General features: G+C 45.5%; 1 protein-coding gene across 1 annotated transcript in view; it reads left to right on the top strand.

Annotated features, from left to right (window-relative positions):
* The window catches only part of EHD3 (EH domain containing 3), a 30,308-nt gene extending 10,717 nt beyond the window's left edge, over positions 1-19,591 (top strand). The window contains exons 3-6 of the mRNA XM_041473970.1: positions 1,495-1,592; positions 14,672-15,084; positions 16,080-16,244; positions 17,573-19,591. Coding sequence (XP_041329904.1) covers positions 1,495-1,592; positions 14,672-15,084; positions 16,080-16,244; positions 17,573-18,100 — 1,204 coding nt within the window. The 3' untranslated portion in view covers positions 18,101-19,591. The remainder of the gene's footprint in view (positions 1-1,494; positions 1,593-14,671; positions 15,085-16,079; positions 16,245-17,572) is intronic.
* Positions 19,592-24,167: the final 4,576 nt, after the last annotated feature.

Genomic DNA, 24,167 nt, shown 5'->3' with positions numbered 1-24,167 from the left:
CCATCCTCTGTGGTTCTGCCTCCTCCCACAGTAACATGTTTTTTGTGCCTGGATGTCACACCACCCCATTAATATGCATATGTACACACACACACACTCAGAGATGCCTGGAATGCCATCCCAAAAAGGCTATCCATGAAATGCCATCAGGAAGCAGATAGGCTTTTAGTGTCCTCTGCTGTTACTAGCAACTGAAATAGATGAGCTGCAGCCCACAAAGCACAAGTGACTCTTCTTAGGCAGTGATTTGCATAGATACAGGATGGAGAACAACTAGCTAAAGAGAATTACACATAAATGGAGCTGCAGAGGGGGGAGCAGTGAATTACAAACTGAATGTGAGCTAACAGTGTCATACTGCTGTTAAAAAAGCAAACATGTCACTGGGATGTATAAACAGACTGTCTAGTCTAAGAGATAAGGAGCAATCCATCCACTGTGCTCACCACTAGCAGGGCCGTGGCTGGAGTATGTCAGCTTGTGGCATCATGCCTGAAGAAGAAATATGTGCAGCAGTTTGACAGGACCCAAAAAAAAGCTGCAAGGGTCTTCAGGGATTCAGAAATGAACTGGAAAGGCAGCTAGAGAGAACTGGAGGAGATAGGAAAAAGAAATAAATAACCACCGAACTGATTTCTATAGAGGAAAGACTGAGGGGAGCAGGGTGACAATAGTGTGCATGGTGACAAGTGGGGAAAAATAAGTAATTTTCCACATCAATTGTGTTTGTGACTGAGGGGCATTATAACATGAAATTTAGATTAGACATTAAAAAAAGAGGATTTACTGTAAAGGTTATTAAGTAATGGAGTAGACTCACAGCAAACGTTGGTGAGTCTGCATTGTTATGGATTTGAAGAACACTTTAGACAAATAACCTGACTGATCCTGCCTTGAGGCAAGAGGACAGACTGAGCAACCTCTTGAGATCTCATGCTGCCTATGCTTTTCTACTTCCATGGTGCAATAACAGCATACATTTTGTCTTTTAAAGACAGATTTGAAAGAGAACAGAGGTCCTACAGAAATGCTGATTTTTAATTTTTTTTTTAAAGCAAGTTATTTCAGTTCGCTTGAGTTCCAGAGGTCCTACAGAAATGCTGATTTTTTTTTTTTTTTTAAAGCAAATTATTTCAGTTTGCTTGAGTTTAGATGTCTTCAGGGGAATGCTTAACCAAAGAAAAACAAATACCACTTCTTGTTAAAAACTAAACAGCACATAAATGAAAACCCAAATATTTTCATAATTCACAACTTGGGGGCCCATATAAAAAACCTGTCATAGGTCATGACTGAGGCCCATGTTCCAGAGGGGCAAAACAGAGGAAAAGAAACTTCTAGTTTCTTTCTCATTTCTTTAAGTATGGTAGCTCCAAGCTCTGGCCAAAGACTTGAGAGATCAGAGTTTGGCTTGTCCCATGTTTGTGATGTGCAGCACATCATGACTGTGTTTTGCATTTTTTATTTTTTTAAACACATTTCTTTTCCACACAGGTTTGTCTGTGCCCAGCTACCTAATCCTGTCCTAGAGAGCATCAGCGTCATTGATACGCCAGGAATCCTTTCTGGAGAAAAGCAGAGAATTAGCAGAGGTAAGTCCCAAGTTCAGTTCTCTTCTAAATGACAGTAATGAAAACCAAAGGAACTCTATATGATTTTCACTTCAAACTAGACAAGCTGTGGATAAAAGCAGTGGTGGGAGCCTCTCAGAGCTACAGCATTTCTTTGCAAATGGAGACCAAAGGGACGTGGTTAATCTCCTGCAGAGAATTTAGGTGTTTTCAGCGAAGGCTGCTGACAAGGTCAGCAGTACTTGTGTCACAGTCCAGTATTACCCACGGAAGAGATTTCTGTCAGAGTCAAGTGACGCCTATCTGCTTTGCAGAACCAATTGCTTTCAGTGGCTTACTGATGATCCATAGCCAAGGCCCCCATTGTAATTTGTCTGGTTTCTTGCACTGGTCAGGCTTCCTAAATCTAGTGCAGGACTGGATTGGGTTTAAGAACCATTGGCATTCAAGTTCCTCATTGTAGTAGGGAATCTGGAAAGCCTGTGGACACTAAATCATAAAATCCTAGAGTAATTTGGGTTTGAAGGGACATTAAAGATCCTCTAGTTCCAACCCCCTGCCATAGATAGGCACACCTTCCACTAGACCAGGTTGCTCAAAGCCCCATCCAACCTGGCCTAGAACACTTCCAGAGATGGGGCATCCACAACTTCTTGGGACAAGCTGTGCCAGTGCCTCACCATCCTCACAGTAAAGAATTTCTCCTCAATATCCAATATAAACCTACCCTTTTTCATTTAAAGCCATTCCCCCTTGTCCTGTCACTACAGACCCTTGTTACTGGAGCTGATGAATAGCACAGAGTCTCTTAGTGAACTTCTGAGCACTCTCAGACTCAGCCATGGCAACATCTTTATACCTTAAACCTAACCTCTGTGGTCACCTTCTTGCTCTGTAAGGTGATGGTGGCATAGCTTGCGTTTCTGGAAGGTTCCTTAGATAAAGCTGGGAGCTCTGCACCATTTCACTGGAAGAAGGCCAAGAGCAGTAATCTCAGCATTCAGGTTTGAGATCAGTTCTCATGCACACTGCCTGTTAACAGTGCACATTTGAGTTTCAGCAGCACAGGCTCCGCCCCAAGGCACTGAGGCTTTTCCCTTATTTCCATGTTCTGCCCCATAAGATTTCAGATGACTCATGACTTTCCAAGTTTTATGACACTTTTACATTGAAATTTTTCTTGGAAACTAACTTTTCTTTTAATCGAGCAGCCACCTTGCACAGAGCCAGGTCTTGTTTGTTTTGCTGGGATTTTCCATCACAGGAACCTTAGCTAGCAAAGAAGTGCCAATAAAGCACAGCTACAGTTCACAAAAAACCCCTCACATTAACCTTTTTCAGTGTGGGCCTCTGTACTGCTGGGGGATCAGAAATTCCAAGGTGTGCCAGCCTTCATGAGAAGGTTGAAAAATACGCTGTGCAAGCATTCCTCCCCTCAGCAGAAACTGTTATGGAGATAAAAAAAAATTATGTGGTGTATTTTCCAGTCAAAAAATGCCACTGAAAGCAACCATTTCTCCTGTGGAACTATCACAGTGAAAGAAACTTGCTTAGGAGGAAGTGTTTTTGTTATTTAAAAAAATTAAAAAGAAGGTATAGGTGAGTCAAAAAGGACCTATTTCAAGCCCCTTTTCCAAATCTCCTCACCAGTTCAAATGCCAACATGTATTGCAAAATTTTCCTACTTTTCAGCTGTTCACAGAACTAAAAATACCCTCCTGCAGAATACACTGGCACTTCTTGCTGCTCCTTCTGCAAAAATTTCTCTGTCAGCTTTCCAGTGGGTCTTGGTGTCCCATTCTAGATCCTGTCAGTCTGACCTTGGTGCTGACAAAGATCATGGAACTGATCATCATCATGGATCAGGCTTATGATCTACACAAGCTTATGAAAGGCAGGCCCTGCTTGACCACCCTGATCTCATGCTGTGACAAGGTGACCCATTTCCTGGGTGGGGGAAGGCTGAGGATATTGCCTACATAAATTTTAGTGAAACCTATGACCCTGTTTCCCTCACATTCTCCTGGAGAAACTTGGCTCATGGCTTGGATGGATGCACCCTTCCCTGGGTGAAAATCTGGCTGGGTGGCCAGGCCAAGAGTGGTGGTGAAAAGAGTTAAATCCAGCTGGAAGCCAGTCACAAGTGGTGTTGCCCAGGGCTCAGCACTGGGGCCGGTCATGTTTTTCATCAATGATCTGCACAAGAGGAGTGAGAGCACCCTCAGCCACTCTGAAGATGCCACCATTCTGGGCTGGAGTGTTGGTGTGCTGGAGGGGGGGAATGCAGAGGAATCTCTAGAGGGATCTGAATGGATGGGACAGATGGATGGGCTGAGGCCAGTGCTGGGTTTACAGTTGGATTCAATGATCTTAAAGATCTTTTCTAACCTAAACAATTCTATACTTTGCAGCTACTCTAATAAATGCCAGCAGTGCCAGAACATGCTTCTAACACAGCTGTGCAGTGTTATGAAAGTCACTGGTGTACTTTGACCCAAGCCAATAATGCCTCTGCAAACATTTGGAAACAGCTGAGGAGGCTAAAGGGGAGTCCCAGTTCTGTACATTTCTGCATGCTGTACATGTTAGCAGAACTGGAGGCCTGTCTCAGCATGTGGAACAGGTTCTTCCTGGACAGCTTCTCTGCCCCCTGTGCAATTAAGTGCACTTAGGTCAGAAAATTGTCACATTGGCCCTGTGACTACAGTGTGTGGTCATTCAGCCCTTTTTCCAGGAGGCAACTCCAGATGGATCAGCCATCTCCTGATCATCCTGCCATCCCAGGAATTTGCTCTGCTGTATCTCCAGCCATACAAGGGGGCTGCCACTGATCTAATCACAACATTAAAAGTACAGTGTAGGTGAGACCTCGCTTTGTCACCATTTACATCCAGGGCAGACTGGAAGTGGTCGTGTGGGCCAGGTCAGATGACCTTGCAATAGATACAGGACAAGGTCTTCATCTGGTTTAGGTCAATATGGCTTGGTTGAGGCTGGGACAACTCCAGCAATTTCTGTCTACAGGGAGTAGGAAGGGTCAAAAGAGTGCTGAGGTGCCTGTGTTTAGGAAGGGCTGCTGCCAGGCATTGGCTTCAGCTTATCTCGAGGTGTTTGAAAGGGAGAAGTCACCTCCCAGCTACCATGGAAGAGGAATAGGAAAAAGTGGTGAGGCTGACACCTTTGCCACCAAGCTTACAAGCCAGCTGACCTCATTAACAAGTTAGTTTTGGAGGCAGATAGAGCAGTAACATGGTCTAGGCAGAAAACAAGACAGGGCTAAAAAATGATGACACAACAAAATTCTTCTGCTCCTTCTGCACCTTCCTAGCCAGCTCAGATTTCACTTGGGAATTAAGCAATACCTGAGGGAGTCTAACAGAGGTTTTCCAAGAGTCTTTGAAGTTTCTTAACTGCTTGGAACAGGAATGCTTTTCTTACCCCCACTGCTAGTAGTAGGTTCTAAGACCCTCAGACTGGGGTACCTGGGATGCAACGTCAGGGAAGAGAGTAGATAGTGAAGCAGCATTCTGCCATAAATTTGAGAGGGAAAATAAAGATGTAAAAGATGTGGCTGGCTTTCCCAGCCTTCCCATCCCATGAGAACCAGCAACATTTCTAAAAATAGGAAATTCCTCTCAGTGGGAACATCACAAGTCCATCTCCCTCCCCATTAGATGTCAGGAGCATTAGTTAATCTATACAGTGTCAGCTTAGCAGAATACCATGCTGTCAAAGTTTGGCAATCCATGAGAGCCACCTTATACCCCTGAATTTCAAAGCAGTAGCTGCTCCTGTTACTGCATCCATGTTTCAAAGAGCAGGAGCAAGGAAACAGGGTTCAAAGAATTGATTCAGGGGCCAAGTCCAGGTTTGGAAGTATTTCACTTGTCTGAACTCAACCCTGAATTAAATTCACGGCGCTGTTGCTGTTAAAGATGACAGATGTGACAGTCCCTTCACAGCCAGTGTGTGCACGAGCACAGGTGCTGGTGTTAGTGCCAGCAGCACTCAGCCTCCTACAGCCAGCAGCAGGGCTTTGCAAATGGCTACCAAGCTTTGCTGCAAGGAATGCTGTATAATCCCAGGAAACAAAACTCTGCACTGGCTCTCTTCTAGGACTGCATGACCATGAAGAGCCCCCTTCCCCCACAGAGCAGCCCATGAAGTTTCCCAGTAGCAGAGCTGCAGTTGAGGCCTGTCAAGCAATTGAGGGTGATGAGGCTGTCATAGCTGAAGTGCACATCCCTTTGACATGCAGTGACATCAGAGCACTGACACAGCAGCTGCTGCTGCTCTCAGGCCCTCATAAAACGTGTAGCCAAGGAGCTGCCTGCACTGATTTGACCTACTGACTCATGCACTACGTGGTGGGCACCCACAGGGTCACAGGTGTGGTAGCCAGACTCCCTAGGATGCACAGGTGTCATTTACAGGCTTTGTGGGAAATGTTTCCAGGATGTCCTGGCCCAAAGCATCCTATCCTTCACTACATCTGTATTATCCTTGCCTGGAAGGCAGCCATTTCTCTTCAGATCTTTTTTACAGACTGGGACATGAATCTGTGTCCACATTTAAAGAACTAATGATCGCATTGCCTTGCCCCTTGCTTTGTGTCCTTTTTGTTCTTTATTGTTTCTAGGTGAGTATGAGGCTGCAGAGATGCCCATGGTGGAGGTGTTTGTACTAAAGCAGCACAGGCTTGTCTGCTTTGACAATTTGATAATGATACAAATGCCATCCACTTGCAAAGCACTGTTCTGGTGTCACATAATGAGCTCAGGCCAGCCTGCTGGGAGGGAAAATGAGGAGGGGATGACTGAGATAAATGAGGACAGAGGGGAGGACCACAGATCAGGTCATGCTGAGCCAGGACAGGAGTGAGGACTTCCTCATAATTCATCACCCTGTGAGTCTGCCCTGCTAATGGAGCCACCTGGCAACAAGAACTCGTGTGCTTCAGTGGCAGTGCCATCCCTGGGGGCTGAGCCTTGCATGCTCTGCTGCCCATCTGTCTCAACCTACATCTGCCCTGAGCTGAGCAGATTCAAGTCTGCCAAGTTCAGTGACACCTTGGCCAAGCTGTGTTTGATTCCTCTTTTGGGATGGTACTTCCTGGATATATCCTGAGCACTTACCTCATATTTACTCCCTGTGTGCTGCCTTCTCCCTTTCCTGTGATAGCAGTGATCACAAGGTCCTAGCCAGGAGGTAGGGACTGGCAGTGCCATTCCTCATTGGCTTGCTTTCCAGTATACACTATTCCAGTATTTTCCCAGCCTTCCACTCAGTTCCATTCTGCTGGCTTCAGTGCAGCCTAAGCATCCCATAACCAAGGGAAAAAACCCTACCCACCAGCCTCACCCTTCTCTTGGGAAAGCAAAATTCCCAAATGACCAGCAGCTTCAGCACCAGGGACACTTAATCACTCACCAGTCTGACAGCAAGAAGAAAAATGCTAATAGCAACAGTCTTGGGCAGTGCAGAGCTCTCAGCCTGGCTGTGTCTCAAACAGCCATGCTTGGAAGGGAAAGGCAAGCACCAAGGGAATTGATGTTCTCCCACTTCATGCAATGCTGTTTAGGGTACAATGGCAACAAAAAATATTTTTTCTGAGGAGCTTTGTCACGTGTGTTAGCAACAGCATGATACAAACTAAAGGCATCCACCCTGAAAGCCTCTAAAAGGGAGGCATTTCAAATATTTGCTATAATACTCCCCACTGGTGATGTTTGCTTATATTCTGTATTTCACTCTGCCTGGGAGGGTGAAAGTGCACTGTTTAGTTTTGACTTTCCAGTTCACCTCCATTACAGCTGCTCTGCCAACCTGCCTGATTTTATCACAGTCTCACTTAACACATACTGTTCCACTGAAATGTTCAGCTCTTACAGGCACACTGTTCTGCACTTCCTCTTAAAAAACAACACCAAAATGAGCAGAAAATCTGTACAGTTCTCATTTTTATTTCTAGAAATATGTGCAACCATGATCCTAACTCTTCTGACCTGAAAGCAGTATGCAAACAGAAGGTCAAGATTATATTTGGGGTTTAAGAAAGCCAAACCAATATTTTGTTTGGTACTGGGGGAGAGAGGGACTGTCTCCATGATTAAACTTGGAAATACTGATATATTTTGCAGTTCCAGAACTGGAAGAGCAAAAAAAAAAAGAAAAAAAACAACACCAAAGAACAGGATTAAATGGCTGCACATATAGAAAGGGCTGTGCTTTTTTCTATTCCTATTAACATACAGCAAGCATTTCATTTGTGTTACTAAACGAGTCTGATTTTTAGAACAGCTGTGCAGCTTGTCCATTTGTTGTGCACTGTGCACTCCAGAAATATTCTAAGTATCTGTTGCATAGAGGGAAGATGGTCATGCCATCAGCATCTCATCAATTTGCATTATTTATGCCCATCATGCATTCTTTCAGCATCCTGAGTAACAGTGGAGAAGGAATGTGTTTCCTGGTCCCTGGGAGCTGTCAGTCACTGGTGGCCATTTCAGGCCAGCTTTTCAAACACGATTTCTCCTGAAATTTAAAGTGTGAATACAGGAGAATTCAGTTTGTGTTTGGATGCTATAGTAAAAAAACTTCCTTGGAGCCCCAGCTACACATCAACACTGCTATGCACTGACTTCTTTGGAAAACCTGGCCAGTATTCAGGTGCCTTCTGAGGTCTCAAAACCTGTCTAGAAACTGTTTTCAGAATTGGCCCAAGTACCAGATAACACTCAGGCCCATCTGTCACAAGTGGCAAAGATAAAAACTTGTAGATGGGACAAGTTCTGGCTGTGTGTACACAGGAGCTAAACAGGAGCTCTGGACAATGCTCTCCCCAGTTTTGCTCCACCTGATTTGAATGTGCCTAGTGAGGTTTCATTGCCTTTCCAGCGACATAAAGCCAGAGCCCCATCAGGCTCCCAGTCTCTTCCCCACCCTGAAGCCCTTGCAGTAAACAAGATGAAAGCAAAAGGCCACACAGTCTGGCACTCCAGGTACTGGTTAATGTAAATGTTAGCATTGTTGCTAGCTGGGAACAGAGATTTGCTGTACTTTGAGTCTTTTTGCCTTTGCTTTGGAAACCTTAAAGCCTCCAAAACATATTTAATGTTTCCATTAGTTTTTGGTACGGAAGAGGAGGAAATGTGGAGCACTGGCAGGAGGATGTAGCTCCCAGTGCTCTGAATCAGCAGCTCCAGGACAGATTATTTCTTTGAGTATAGGCACAGGCAGAAGTGATTGGCAAGCTGGGGCCTGCTCTAGAAATTAGGGCATGCGACATTCAAAGAAATCTTTTCATCCCAAAGGCCTTCTGTGTACTTCCCAACACACCCACAGATATGCATTACAGGAATCTCTTTATATTCCCTTGGGAGGCAGCTGCTTCCAGAGAGGAGTATGGTAGCTTTTTACAAAGGTGTTTTAGGATGAGCTGCAGCAAGGTGTATCCAGTACCCATCCCTTGCTTTTCATCATCCCTTCTGTCCTCTCCTTGCTGGCACCACCAGCTCCTCACCTTGAGAGAAACTTGCTCAAATCACTGTTCTTCCACCCAGTCCCAGCTGTTTCCTCTCTGATACTCTTACCCAGCACCCTTCTCTCTGTAGGACACCATAGCTGCCACCCAACCCAGCTTCCCACTCACTTTGTGTGTCCTCAAAGGGATGTGTAACTTCCCCCTCCCTCCCCTCATCTTCTTCTTCTGACCATCGTGTGACCTTCCTTCTCCTTCGCTCACAGCCATCTGTCACATTTGGGTAACACCTGCCCCTCCTGGCACATTCTCCCCCTCTGGTGGGGGCTGCCTGCTTGTTTTGCAGTGACATAAGTCTTCTTCCCTGGACTCTGAAGGGCTTTCAGGGAGGACATCGCTGTGAACAGTTAGACTAAGCCTCAAAGTTCTCTTACTCAGTTACAAAAATTGAAGTCATAAGCTCCCTGGAATCAGCATTCATTTCATTTCATTTCATCTCCCCAGAGCTGTTCCCTCTCTAGGCAGTCAGTGTTCAGAGTGTCATCTTGGGATGTTCTCAGACAATCAGAGTCAGTCTCCCACTTGACAAATAGGGACACTGCCATAAAACTCTGCTTTAGAGAGTGGCACAATCTGGGAAATATTTCATCTCTAGATAACACCAGCTTTAGAAAGATGAGAAGAAAGCTCCCAGTGACTAAAATTCAGCAGGAAAGAAGTAAATTGCTAAAAGCAGCAGCACAATTTACAGCATTAACATCAGCAAGCTGTGAAATATCAGCTGCAGAGCAGCAGCTTTGGGGTTTTCATCAATTCTTGATCTCACTGTTTCCATTCAACCCCACCGGAACTCCAGTACCGCAGGACCTGTGGCTATGGTTCCACAAGGCAGGAAATCACTAGTGTGTTTGCTACCAGTAAAAAAATAGCACAAACTAAACAAACCTAAACCAACAACCAGTGTAGCTACATGGTGAGAAATGCTGAACCAGTGCATGCCCACTCCTTGCTGGTTCAAATTAGCTTTAGAATCTTATAGCCAGGCAGATTTTGTGCTGGGTCAGGTATCATCCATCTTCTCACAGTCAGCATAAAGACTGTATCATGCCTGATCTGACTTGACAGAATGTAATTGCATAATCCTGTCAGACCTTGGTGAAATGCATGGTGCCAGGTATTCCAGTGCTGCACAGACAAGAATTCATTAGGCCAGCCTGCCTTATGGAGTCTAGGTGGGAAGGTGTCTGCAAGATCATTTTCTCTGCAGGCTGAACCCACTGACAGTCCTGCTGACTTGTCAGCTTTGTGTTAAGTCTGTTGAGTCCTTTTCATGCTGTCAGAAGGAAGCCTGTCCCATGAAAAAAACATCTGATGGAATAAATTTGTTATCGTGTTCATCTTGTCCTCCTACTACTATATGATTTGGATTCATTTTCTCTTCACGTTCACCTTATCTGGAGGTTGTGAAAGAAGCTGCATCAGTGCTGTTAGAGAATGTTTAAATATGCAGCATATTTTTCAACAGGGATGCAAGCACAACAGACAGGAATTACTGAACAGCAAATTCTTCCCTTTACAGTTCTGTCTGCACATCCCTGTAATAATGATTTTGCATTAATGCAGCTTTGGCAAGCAGATGGCTTCCCAGCCACCCTGTAAGTTCACAATAAAACCGTGCTGAGTTCCATGGACAGCATCACCCACCCCTGAAACACTGCCAAAGCTGAGACAGTGCCTGCCTGTTTTGTGAGAGCCTTAGCAACACCCTACAACACAGGGAGGTGCAGGGAGACATAATGCATTTGCAGTGGAATGAGCAGGGAGCACCAGGAAAACTCCTAATTTGACTGCAGGTGAAGATGAGTTCTTGGTCTAAGCTCACACAGTAATAAACTGCCAGAAGAAAGAGGCAGGCCCAATGCATCTGTGAAATGAAAAAGGGGCAGGAGGGAAGAAACCGAAGTGGGGCTATAATGCTTAAGCTCAGTTACAGAATAAGCCTCATGTTTTCAGGTTTTGAACACCTCCAGCTCTGACTAGAGCCAGGCAAAATGCCCTGAGTTCTCTGTGGCATTGAAGAGCCCTCCAAAAATGAAAGCTCCAAACTAAATGTTAAAATATTAATCTAAGACTTTCTTTTTAAACACCTTTATTAATAGCTTGCCCGTAGCCATTTACACTGTCATCCTGCTATCCAAATGCTTTGGTAACAATCTGTTATACACTAAAAGCAAGACTGCAAAGTCAACCCCATGAATCACATCTGTAGCAATTTTCCAGGCACTGTGTGTGAAAACACCACCACAGTCAGTGACTCTGAGTAGGTAGTTGTAAACAGAGCTCTGTCCCAAGTCTTGCTGTTTGTTAAGGAACTTTACAGCACTCGGGATAATTTTCCCTATTTCCCTATATAGCGTTCCATCACTTAAGAACAGAATACCTACACTTACACCTCGTTTTTCCTGCCAAGTACCCCCATTCAGAGGAATGCAGCTGTGATCAGTAGCACTGCACACACCAGACTTGTTTCTTGCTCAGCTAGGCACCAACAGGAGAGGTTCCCCAGAGCCAGAGCAAGTGGGACATACAAGGGAAGGGTGTGGGTTGGACTTTTGTCCCAGCATGGGATGTAAACGAGTCCATGGTGATGTTTCAGAGCAGTCAACAGCAAGTGTTACTCTCCAGGGCTTTGTTCTCTCTTTAATGGAGATATGCAGGACAGCTGTCAGGAGAATATCTCTGAGCCAGCAAAGAAGTTAGGAAAGAAAGTCTGCTAATCAGTCTGGACATTTAATGAATTCAGGGATATTGAGGACTCACTGGATGTTACTGTAGCAGCTGGGAATACACAAAGGGTCTAAGCAGATATTAATTTCCTTTTCTTGCTGGGTAGAGCAACATTTATTTTTGTTAATAGGAAAGAGAGGCTCAGTAAATAGATACCTTTTAAGTGCTACTGTGGATGCAGGCTTGATACGGGATAAAAAACATGAGAGCTAAGCACCTAAAGATAATTCTGGACAAACCTTGAGACCCAGGCTAAGGTCAGTCTCCCAAGTCCTCTGTTAAAACAAAAATTGCAATTACACGTATTTTTCTATACCTCCCTTCTTTTAAATAATCAGTTCCCACTTTTACTAAATCCCTGCAAGGTGGACTGAGTGTCAGGTGAAGACACTTTCCCTAACTCATCCCAGCCCCTGTTAACACAACAGAAAGTGTAACAGTGACTGTTCCTCTACTGCCAGAGGGAAACCATCCACATGATCTGTGACAGGACATCACTGTAGCATTACAAGCTAGCCTAGAGAGCATGACTGTTTTCCAGCTGATTCTCCCAAGAAAAAGACTGGACAAAGTAGCTATGGTACAATTCAAACATGTGGCAGCTTGACAAGAAAACATCCCAGTCCATGAGATTTTACAAGGTTAAATGCACAAACATCTCCAAATAAAGTCACCCTGACTCACTGCTTCCATGATGAAAAAACAAGCTGTGTAGCTCTGCGTATGAAGAATAAACTGTCCTGCCATTCCAGATGACTTCCAGCCCTGGCAGAAGTGAATATACAGTCTGTATATCCTCTGTTTAGCAAAGTTTGAGGGGGCATGGGAGGTCCCTGTCTGCTCACCCTTTGATCAGCTTGCAGAGGGACAGCTGACAGACTGAACCCAGGCCGGGTGAAGTGAGGCATCAGCATCGACTTTGTCCTGCTGCCACTGCCCCCAGCACAGGTTAGGAAGGAGTCAGCACTCTGGTCTTTGCACCATTCGAGCAGTGGAGCAGATAGCTCCCTGCAGCCAGAACAGCTGAGGTTAAAAACTGAGGTTAGCACCTGAAGTTCAAAAAGGCTGTTAACATCTGAAAGCAAGCAGGATCAAGTTTATTTCAGTTTTAAAAAACTGACTTGTGGCTGTGTTTGAGGTCAGACACATGGACTGAGCAAGATATGGAGCTGTCAGTACAATATATTGAATGCTCAGCAGGTCTTTGTCAAAGCTAATACTGATTCTGAATTCTCCAAAGTGCTCAGTATCAAACGTAGCTGAGCAAAGAGCCAGGGCCCAGCATCGCTTGCTCTTGTGAGAGGAGACACTCGTGTCCTAGTGAGCAGAAGGACACTGGTGGGACAGACATCTGACTTTCACTGGAGATTTCTGTAGATCCCATGGAAGAGAGCAGGGCAAAGTGTCCACATCCAAGAACACACCTCACACGCCCACACCCTGCCACCCCCTTTTCCTGTAAGGAGCAAACTGTAATTGACCAAAGCAGAGCCCTGCCCAGTAATAAGACTTAGAAGTTGTATAAAAGTTCTCAGTGGCAAAAAGTTAATACCAATTTATCCAGCTGAAGAGAAAGTTCACACAGGCTTTACTCCTGACATGAGAGCCAGGATTTCACTCCGGTTTGCTTAGTCATATGGAAAAAAAGGCCAGCATGAAAAAGCAAGATCAGAGCTCAGCTATCCTCCCTTCTGTAGTTCCAGTCTAATGATTGGGATGCACTGGATGCCCTCTAGGTTTTAGAGGGGACAGAAGGAAAAAAAGGAAGAAAAAGAAAGGGGAGCAGGAGGTAAAAGCACCAAACTAATTATCATGTATTTATTCATGAAAGCCAAGATTAAAATAGTATATTAAAGGATTTGAATGCAAATAGCATTTGCTCTGTCCTGATTTCCCTTAAGAAAGTGCAGCACTCTGGTGACTCAGATAACCCCAAATGTTGCAGAGCATAGGAGAGCCTGACAGAGCAGGGGGAGAGAACCGACCGGTCTCTCACCAAGACTTTAAAACACGATAAAAAACCACCGCAGAGCTAGGAAAAAAGGTAATTTTGTTGCTGTCATTACTATTGTTTTAGGGACTTCTCCACACACTATTTATCATGTCCTGTACTGCTTAGAGGTGGACCCAGTCTGACACTGAATCCATTATGTTTACTCCTGAGGCATGTGAAATCTGAAGCCACTGTTCCTGGCCTGTGCCTGCCTCTGGTGTTCCCAGCAGTGCTGCCTGCTAAGCGTCAGGCTCTCGGCTAAGTGAACACAAATCACTTGGCTTTGTGCACATGCAGCAGGTATGGCAGGATGGTTACTCTGCTAGGGAAGGTTATTTGCATGCTGGGTTTTGAATTGGATGGGATAAAGTTGGTCTTGCACAACAAGACCTGAGATTTATTAAGCAGTAGAGATAGGCATCTCAAACCAGTCTGGGTTCAAGTATTGCCATGACCCAGCTTTCTATGTGGGCTATCCTGATGGCCAGTCATTCACAAATTAGACCTCTCTTGTTGCCACATACAAGACTTCCGCAGTAGGTGTTTGAATACAGCAGTTGCTCCTCGATGTGCCTTTGAATGAAGATCTGGAGCACAAGTTCAAGACTTCTTTGGGTGATCTCTTAATGTGGAGAGGACAAGACCTGTCCTTAACTGTGTGCTGTGACATTTCCACGTGAAGGACAGTGCCTCATCTCCTTATCAAGCTACCTGCTCTACTGGGAAAGCCACTTCCTTGCAAGCTTACCCTCAGTTAGGTGCAGATGCAGTTTGAGTACAGCAGGTAGGCTCTCAACTGCCATGTTTGCTGCATCTCTGCTCTTCCTCCCCCCCTTGCAGGTTATGACTTCGCTGCTGTACTGGAGTGGTTCGCAGAGCGGGTTGACCGCATCATTCTCCTCTTTGATGCTCACAAGCTGGACATCTCTGATGAGTTCTCTGAGGTCATCAAGGCCCTGAAGAACCACGAGGACAAGATGAGAGTTGTTCTCAACAAGGCCGACCAGATAGAGACTCAGCAGCTGATGCGGGTGTACGGTGCCCTCATGTGGTCCCTGGGAAAGATCGTCAACACTCCCGAGGTCATCAGAGTCTACATCGGCTCCTTCTGGTCCCATCCACTGCTCATCCCCGACAACCGCAAGCTGTTTGAGGCAGAGGAGCAGGACCTGTTCAGGGACATCCAGAGCCTGCCCCGCAATGCAGCCCTGAGGAAGCTGAATGACCTCATCAAGCGAGCACGGCTGGCCAAGGTGGGTGTTGGCATAGAAGCCCCAAGCACTCGGTTTGGGCTGTCTGCAGCATGCAGCTGATGGAGAAGTGGTTTTGGCCAGTTCAGCTTGCAGAGCTGGTGGATCCTACTCTTTTTTCCATCCCATTTACCTCAGGCCCAGCATTTGAGCCCTAAGCCAGTATGGGAATAAAACATCTCCTTTGTTTGGTGTGTCAGTCATGGCAGGCCAGAGTGAGGAGGGTAATTACAGATCAAAGCAGGTAGCACTTGAAGGGATCAGGAAAGCAGTTGCTCTGTGGTAGCAACTTGAGAATTAGGAACAATTCAATATATCAGAATCATACACCAAGGGAATTGATAAGCTCTAGGTCTTTTGCTTAAAACTTTCTTAGCAAAGAGAGATACCTGACTAAGATGGATGCACAGGAGGTGGAGACTTACACAAATGATAAATAAGCCTGTAGTATCCCTGAGTATCTGAAATAAACTGAAACAAGCCCTTAAAATACAGGAAAAAACCCACATCAATTAAGAAAAGAGATCAAAAGATCCTTCAAAAGCTTTCAGTGCAAGGGTCTTCATTTCAAGAAAAAATGCTTGGTTCACCATTAAAAAAAAAAAAGCCACAATGTTGCATAAGTTAAGGACTGGTATTCATACTAAAACATTGAACCTGTATGTTTGCATTGGGAAGGGACTGTTCCCTTGAAGGCCATGCCCAGTGGAAGAAAAAAAACCCCACCACTCCCTCCAGAAGGTGCATATGGATGTCGCTGTCTGTATGCTCAGAACTACACCTTGTTTTTGCCTTGTCTCAGCACAGACAGAGCACAAAGCTGAGCATTTAGCACTGGAATAACAATCCATAGGTCCAGGCAAGCTGAGGAGCTGAGCTTGCTCTTCAGGGTGGGACAAGATGGAAGCAAGTCCTAGGCACAAATATTCTGCTGAGAAGAATTTTCTGATGTGCTATTTAACATTTGCCTTCATTCCATATAATTTAATTCCCTTCAGGTCCATGCCTACATCATCAGTTCCCTAAAGAAGGAAATGCCCTCAATGTTTGGGAAAGACAATAAAAAGAAGGAGCTTGTTAACAACTTGGGAGATATTTATGCCCGGATTGAACGGGAGCATCAGATCTCACCAGGAGACTTCCCTAATCTGAGAAAGATGCAGGTAAGCAGTGGCATCCTGGCAAACATCCAAGGAAAGAGCATTAGAGTAACTGCAGGGAATACAGCAGAGCCATGCAGACATTGATTGTTGCCACCTGTGGGAAAAGCCTGCTGTAATGTTGAAATGTGTCTTAAAATATATGCAGGCTATATTTGGGCATGAGCACTTCTTACACAAAGAGCTCATGTGAAGCATTACAGTTTCACATTCATTTCTCATATCTTTGTCTGAATAGCACTTTTACAGCAGATGATTTCTTCTGTTTTTCTTTATTTTTAATTCCATGTTCCATTTGCAGATTTTTCAGGCCTAAGCAATTTATAATAAAAGGAAAGCTGTGTCCTGAAAGGGCTGCATATGCCACATTCCTCAGTACTATATTTGTCTTCTACTTCACTCTTTGTTTCTAGAAAGATAGAAAGGAAGGTGTAAAAACTTAAAGCCCCTTTTCTGTTTTAAGCAGAGAAGCAAGACTTTTTGTTCTGCAGACCAGAGATCTGGCCCAGTGTTCACACAAGTCAAAAACTTCAAAGGACCTTGGATCAGAGCCTTGTATTGTACATTCAAGCAGTGCTGGACACTGCTGCATTGCTGTGTGGCTTCAGTCCAAGCAAAAACCTGTTCTGAGTTCTAGCTCTTGAGGTTGCTAATAGTTACCTATGGAAAACAGCATTTGCCTATTTAAAATATATTCTCCCTAAATTGTTGGGAATGAGATCTGTGGGGTGTAGCCAATAGATCTCCTTCACTGCTTGATAAAATGTGTGTTAAAAAAACCCTGTATGAATCCAGTTGGAGTGAATAGTGTGGATTTAATGAGTAGAGGGTGAAAGATAAAGCTGTAGTTCTTTGCAGGCCCTCCTCAAAGCCCTTTTGCATAACTGTGAAATTACAGAATCTGAGCCATGCTGTAAAGAAGAGGCTCACCACCTCTTAGATGTGTCTTGATGGCATCTGAAAGATGCACTGCATGGTGATGAGTACCATGGTCTTTTGCCAGGTGGCCTGTCCTTCCCAGAGTGCAGAAGGGGGAGGGAGTGAAGAACACTGGCTAGAGGAAGTAGCAAGAACACACAACCAGTTTGCCTTGAACTATTTGGTCATTGTCTGTAGGACTTAGGAGAGGATTAAAGTAAGAGCAAGGCCAGCCAGGGAGATCCCATCCCATGCTGAAAGCAGGGCTGTCAGAGGAAGGAATGCCAAGCTCCCCCTCCTCTGCAGTAGCAGGGTTTTGTGAACCGAGCAGCAGGCAGGCATCCCACTGTACACCATTACTCCACCACACACGGCCGTGTCGCTCACCTCTTGCTGTGTTGTCCCGTTTTAAGGATCAGTTGCAAGCCCAGGATTTTAGCAAGTTCCAGCCTCTGAAGAGCAAGCTGCTGGAGACCGTGGAGGACATGCTAGCCAACGACATCGCCCAGCTCATGGTGCTGGTCCGTCAGGAGGAGTCCCAGCGGCCAACCCAGATGGTGAAGGGAGGAGCCTTCGAGGGCACCTTGCACGGTCCCTTCGGGCACGGCTACGGAGAAGGCGCCGGAGAAGGGATCGATGACGCCGAGTGGGTGGTGGCCAGGGACAAGCCCATGTACGACGAGATCTTCTACACGCTCTCACCTGTCGACGGTAAAATAACTGGTGCCAACGCCAAGAAGGAGATGGTAAGGTCTAAGCTGCCCAACACCGTGCTGGGCAAGATCTGGAAACTGGCTGACATCGACAAAGATGGCATGCTGGATGATGAGGAGTTTGCCTTGGCGAATCATCTCATTAAAGTCAAGTTGGAGGGTCATGAGCTGCCAAATGAGCTCCCTTCCCATCTCCTCCCTCCATCCAAGAGGAAAATAACAGAGTGAAAGGAAGGTTACAGGGGAGAGGAAAAGGGAAGGGGAAAATAAAAGATCTAGAAAAACATGTTTACTTAAATTATACCTTTAGATGTGAGATCACGTTTGGATTTGTACCTACTTTGCTGTATGAAGAACAAAATCTAAAGCAGAACAAAAAAGTCCAATCCTTCATGATATGCAATTAACTCTTCCAGTGTACTGTCCCTGCTTTCTAATGTGTAGTCTGTAAATATGAAGGTAAAGAAAGGATGTTGCAAACTAGGAGACTCTGTTAAGCGAGAGTAGAAGAAAACCTGAACAGGGCTGCATTTTTGGAGAGTGGAATGGGCACTTATAGAAATCTGCTAACTGCCAGTATCACTCCTGAGATTTGGCTGCACCTTCTGCCTTTTAATGGGTCTTGCAAAATTCAGGAGACTAAGAGAAACCACAAAGTCTTCAAGCTATTGGCCAAAACGAAGAGCATTTCCTAATGAACATAAGCCCACACTAAAATACTAGATACTAAACCCCAGAGTTAAGAACTTTAGGAACCTTGATTCACCGTTAAAATGCAAGTTTTACAAACGTTCCCTGTCCTTAAAGAAAAATACATCAATAAAATCTGAAAGAGCTCTGAACTGGGCAGCTGTAGTTCCTCATTGTTCACTGTGGGACAGGCACTCAGAGTTCCCCATCATCACTACCTCCCATTCAGTCCCCAGGGGAGATTTGTTCTGCAGGCCCAGCCAAGAGAACAACACTCCAAGGGAAGCAGAGGGAGGGGGCCCTAGAGGTGGACATCAGGTGGGTTGGAAGGGAGGAGCACCGCTTCCAGGTTCCCCCAGCATTTCACAGCCAGTGGGTAGTGTTTGCTCTTTGAACAGTGGTGGTGTCTGTGATTCCTGTGAAGTGACGTGTTTGCTCTCATCGCGCACAGTGAAAGCCACCAGGCCCCATTCTCAGCGTACAGATACAAACCCCACCCTGTCAGGGGGATCCGTCACAAGGGCAGAACACACAGGGGCACTGGCAGAGCTTGCTCTGCTCTGCCTCCACAAACCTAGCCAAGATGTCAGCCTCCACACACTCTCCTCACCACACAGTTACACTTGATCCCCTCCAGAACTTCTACCTTGAACCGAGACCTTCCCCACTTCTTTCATGCTCTAAGAAATTTTTATTTTCAAGACCCGATTTTAGCAGAAATCCCTCAACTTCCTATTTCATTGCCTAAACACACACGTGCGCGCGCACTCTTCTGGTTTTTGTTGTTGCTTTGGAGCAGCGTGTTGTTCCAATCCTGTTGTCACTTTATATAAGCTGAGCTCCTACTGTGATGAAAAACCAAGATAAGTATAACTTATTTTATATCTCTTGTGTTCATATTATATAGAGAAATATATTCTGTGTATGTAGGATGTGCTTCTTGCAGTACATTTATCACTTGTCTTAAAAATTAATGCATTAACCTTTTTTGTACCCTGGTCCTAAGACATTATTAAAAAAGAAAGGCCAGATCTGTCTACTTCTTTATACAGCAAAATGAAATGCAGCTGAAAAGATAAAAGAAAAAAAAAAAAGCTTATTTGTAAGTACAACAAAGGGAGGAGATTATGCTTGTGCACATCCCAAAGGTGCACGTACAGATCAGCCCAGCTGGACTCGGGTGTGCACTGCTCAATGTCTGGTTGACACCTGCAACATCTTTCTCTCTTGGCAGTCTAATCACAACCTCCGTACTTTCCAAAGCAAGAGGAATTGTACTCTTGATTCACCTTTTTCAATATAGCGGAGAGGTAACCACCACATTTCAGCAGAAGAAAGAATATATTGAAAGAGTTCCTTCCTGCCAGTCACAGAGGAGAATGCTGTGACTTTATCAAGAACTGGAATGGGTGCAAAACCCTCAGTCTTAAGTCTTACTGACTAATTCCATTTCTGTCTCTATTCTTTCTTTTCTGTAGATGTTCATGACAGTGATAGCTATCCCCAGAGTGGGACAGTGAGAGGCATGGAGTAAGACAGGGAGAGCAGTTAGGATAGTCCTGGGGAAGCGTTTGGAGGGAGGTATGAGCTGTAGTAGTTGGCAGAGTTTCCATTTAGCATCTGTATGGGATGAGAGAGGGGTGAGAGGAAATCATAGGGTGGAGAGCAAAAGCAATAAATGCAAGTTGAGGGAAAAGCCAGCAAAAGTGTGTCATTCCAGTGCAGCTACCCAGTAACCCCAGTTTAACTGTCCTCACAGGACACATCTGCTCAGGCTGTCCAGGTCTTCCTGAGGAATTTGCATCCATTGGACTCCAGCTGAGGCTGAGCAGAGCACCATGAATCAACCCTGCCTCTGTGTGGCCACTCATACAGCACATTGCTTGTGCCAGTCATGTCATGCTGAAATTTTAACTCCTTAAAAAGCAGAACATTACTGGTTCTCTCAAAGGGGGTGGGAGAAGGTGAGGTTTTAGCAGACTTTTCTTCCCTGTACACTCCAGCAAGGTGCTCAGGTAGGCAACAATTCATTGTGACAGCAATCAAACAGCTTTCAGGGCACATTTGTGCCTGATTGTTTGTGCATACAAGCTCCCAAGCCAAGCCACTGGCCTGTTGTAGGTGATAGGTTGGTTATCAGTGCCTGACTGCAGCTGTGCTTTAGACCAATCTCAAAGAAGGGCTCACTGTTACACATGAAACATTCCCTGTGTTGCTGGCAGCAGCAGCTACCCCCACACCATGGCTGGGGTATGCCAGCACATTCCACAGCTCCTGCCTGCTCCGTACACTGCTCCTCTCGTCCCTGAGCCAGCCTCTCCGGGATGTTCCCGCAGGATGCACCCAGAGGGGCCAGCAGGGCAGCGGCACAGAGAGCTCTGCCCGCACAGGTCAAGTGCGCGAGGCGCCGCCGGGAGAGGTTTGATTTCAACACCCCTCAGGAACCTCTTGGCACCGTCAGAGCGCAGCTTCCCCACTCGTGGTGGGGAGGGAGGAAAAAACACCAGCACTGCACTGACAAACACACCGTTGCTTAATAGGGTTGCACCAGGGACCCTGCTGCAGAGGGAGCAGGACAGCTGAGAGAGGCTGTGTGCCCAGGGAGGCTGGTTATGAACAGTCCTCTTCAGTCAGATAACTTCAACCAGCACATTTCACTTTTGCTAGGCTCTTCAGGAAATTTAAAACAAACAAAATCCCACTAAAATACCAAAGACCCACATCCAAGCTTAAACGCCCTGTTCTCTATACAGAAATACATGGAATCCTGTATCTCCACTATGGCCATGAGAAGGTGCATGTATTTCTCCATCCCCTTCCCAGATAGCAGCTGCAAATGCACACACCCCCTTTTTTTTCCCTTTTCCCTTCGGAGTTAGGACTCCCTGGGCAATCCCAGCCACCTGTATTGTTTCCCACATCTGTGGAAGGATGTGATTTCCCAAGCCCACCAGGACTCCAGGCACTGCACACAGGCCAGCCAGTGCGTGTTCCTGCCAGTTCACAGAGCCACGCTCCAGAGGCAGTTATCTGTGTCCAGCAGTGCTTCCTTTTTCCAAGAGCACTTCTCAATTACCGAACAAGATTTCCCCTGGAGGTTACACAGAGGAACCGATTCATTTGCTGTCTGTGGGTGGGGGATTTTATCATGTGAACATACCACTAGCACTCACTTCTCTGATCCTCTCATGTCCTTCTCTACCCATCCTCACACAGAAGAGCTTTCACAAGGTCACAAGAAGAACAAAGTTTGTTTTTTACACCTCTAAGTAGGAACTGCATTTGGTCTTCTCTCTGGGAAGGATCTAGAGCAGAAACATCTGTACCTACATGCTTTATGGGCTAATATATGAGGTTTTTGAAAATGAAATTCTCTCTACTGTGGAACATGACAGGCAGATTAGATCAACAGCGCTATACAACCATTTATTTGAAGGGAAGGATAATAATTACACTAAGTTCCTTGAATAAGGTTTCACAGGAGGTGAGTAGCTTAGCAAAAGGCAATTACTTCTAGGAGCTGGAATTTAGCCAGCATGCTGAAGTTCAGAGGGATTTTTAATCAAACAGAAAAGGTTAGAATCAGTTTTTCCATCACCTTAAGTTCCAACACAAACTTCATACAACAATGAAATTCAGATTTAAGTCTGGAAACTGTTCTTTTAAGTTGCTCCCCTTATTATGCCTTAATGCTTTGTCCATATGACAGCAGCCTTTGGTTAGTGAGCAAAAGTTTTGGGTTGTTTGACCTTACAGAGAGGGACAGTGTTCCTACAAGCACAGCTGGAGCTGCAGACAAGCTCCTCTAGAAGATCACTGCAGATCATGCTACACATCTTACATCATTGAGAGTTTCCACCTCTGCTATTGTTTATCTCATATTTCTTTTATTATAGAGAGAAGTTGTGGCTCCACAGGCTTTGGTAAATCAGGGGACACAATAGATTATTTAAGCCCTTCCTAGATACAGAAGTCCTCAAGTCCTTCAAAGCTGGCACATGGGTAGGAACACTCATGCAGAACAGCACTGAATTACTCCAGAGGAGCAGCTCGACAGGTAACACCCAAGTTATTTTTGTGGAGTTTTCATAACATAGCATAGCATCTATTATTTTCTGTTCTTTCCCTTTCCTTCCTTATGCTTCTGAGCCTTTCCCTCCTCTTTCTAGTCTGCTCAAGGGTGGGGGAAAGACAAGGTTTAGTTTGGAATCTCAACATGCCAAGAAGTTCAAGGCTAGTGCAGACAAGTCAATGGCTGTGAAGCTTTCCAGCTCCTCTAGGCACTGCTGATAGAGTAACAAATCCAGTATTTAAAGCAGGCCTTTGAAACAATTCCTGGGTGCCTGAAGGGAGAGAAATCCCTGCTGAGTACAGCACACGTCCTCCACGGCGTGCCCGTAGCACCGAGCCCTCGGCTGTCAAACACTGCACGAGTTGCTAGGTTGAACGCGGGCTCCTCTCCAGCTGCTGACGTGTCCTGCAGTCAGCGAGGCCTCACTAATGCCTGCAGAAGACGTGAACGTGGGAGATATTTATAGATTAAATCGCCCTCCTCGCCCCGGGCCATTGCGCAAAGCAAGGGCGTGCGCGCGGAATTCCTCTCCATACGCCACACGAGCTCCCTGCAAGCAAACGCCAGCGCTCTCCAACAGCTCTCACCCACCGCCCCACACGGTTATTAGCAAGAGGAGGCTCACAGAAGCTCCTTACAAGGTGATGGCAGCACAGAGGCCAGTGGGAAGCACAGCTCCCAGGGAAAGCTATCTGGCCATTTTCTGACCTCCTTCAAACATCAGTTTCAAAGCAGTTTCCACTTCCACTAAAGACAGTAGAAAGGTATCAAAATGAAGAGTTTGCTGCCTGTCTGCCTACCACATTGAAGCCATTCACGACAGACTAGAAGGGATTCCCTGCATCCTACCATCTTTAAAGCTTCCACAGCACAGGCATCTCCAGTTGTATCAGAACTGCAGTGTAGCTGCGGTCCAAGCTGGCAGCTCACAGTTAAGTTTTCAGAAGCAGAATTGTTCCCCAGCTAGAATTTCAATATCCAGTCCCTCAGTAAAGAGTTCCTTCATCGGCCCAGTTGGGAATTTCAATTCTTCAGCTTAAGCTTCCATATCAACTGACCAGCACCCCTCAATCCAGTTCTAGCATGGAACAAACCCTTGGCAAACTGGAGAACTTGCACCATTTGCCACCAAGGGAGATTAGTTCTCTAATTAATATCGTCTTTGATGACTCATCATGCCAAAGGAATAAAGACCAATGATCATCTTTTCTGCCAAGAAATGCAGCTTGCAAACTATACTATAAAAAGAACTGGTGGCATTTTTCCCAAGTCCCACCAGCAGCCATCAACACAAGATAGCAAAGCACACCTAAAGCTCCTCTTCCTTCTCAGCTGAGCAAGGCTTCACTCTTCCTCCTGAAATTAAGCAGCCTTGGAAAGGGAAAGGAGGTGATCTACTGGCTGCCATTTGATGCTTGTCTAGAGCTTTACAGGCTGCTCAGGGGGAATAGAAAGTCCAGTGACTGGGAGAACAATCAGGAAAGAAGTTTTACTGCCCAGAGATGTCTTGCAAGAAGTAGAGATCTTTTTTTT

The sequence above is a fragment of the Pyrgilauda ruficollis genome, unplaced genomic scaffold (assembly GCF_017590135.1).
Source record: "Pyrgilauda ruficollis isolate IOZ18807 unplaced genomic scaffold, ASM1759013v1 scaffold31, whole genome shotgun sequence".
Taxonomy (NCBI): Eukaryota; Metazoa; Chordata; class Aves; order Passeriformes; family Passeridae; genus Pyrgilauda; species Pyrgilauda ruficollis.
Note: the sequence above shows the minus strand (reverse complement) of the source record. Positions and strands in the feature narration are given on the sequence as shown.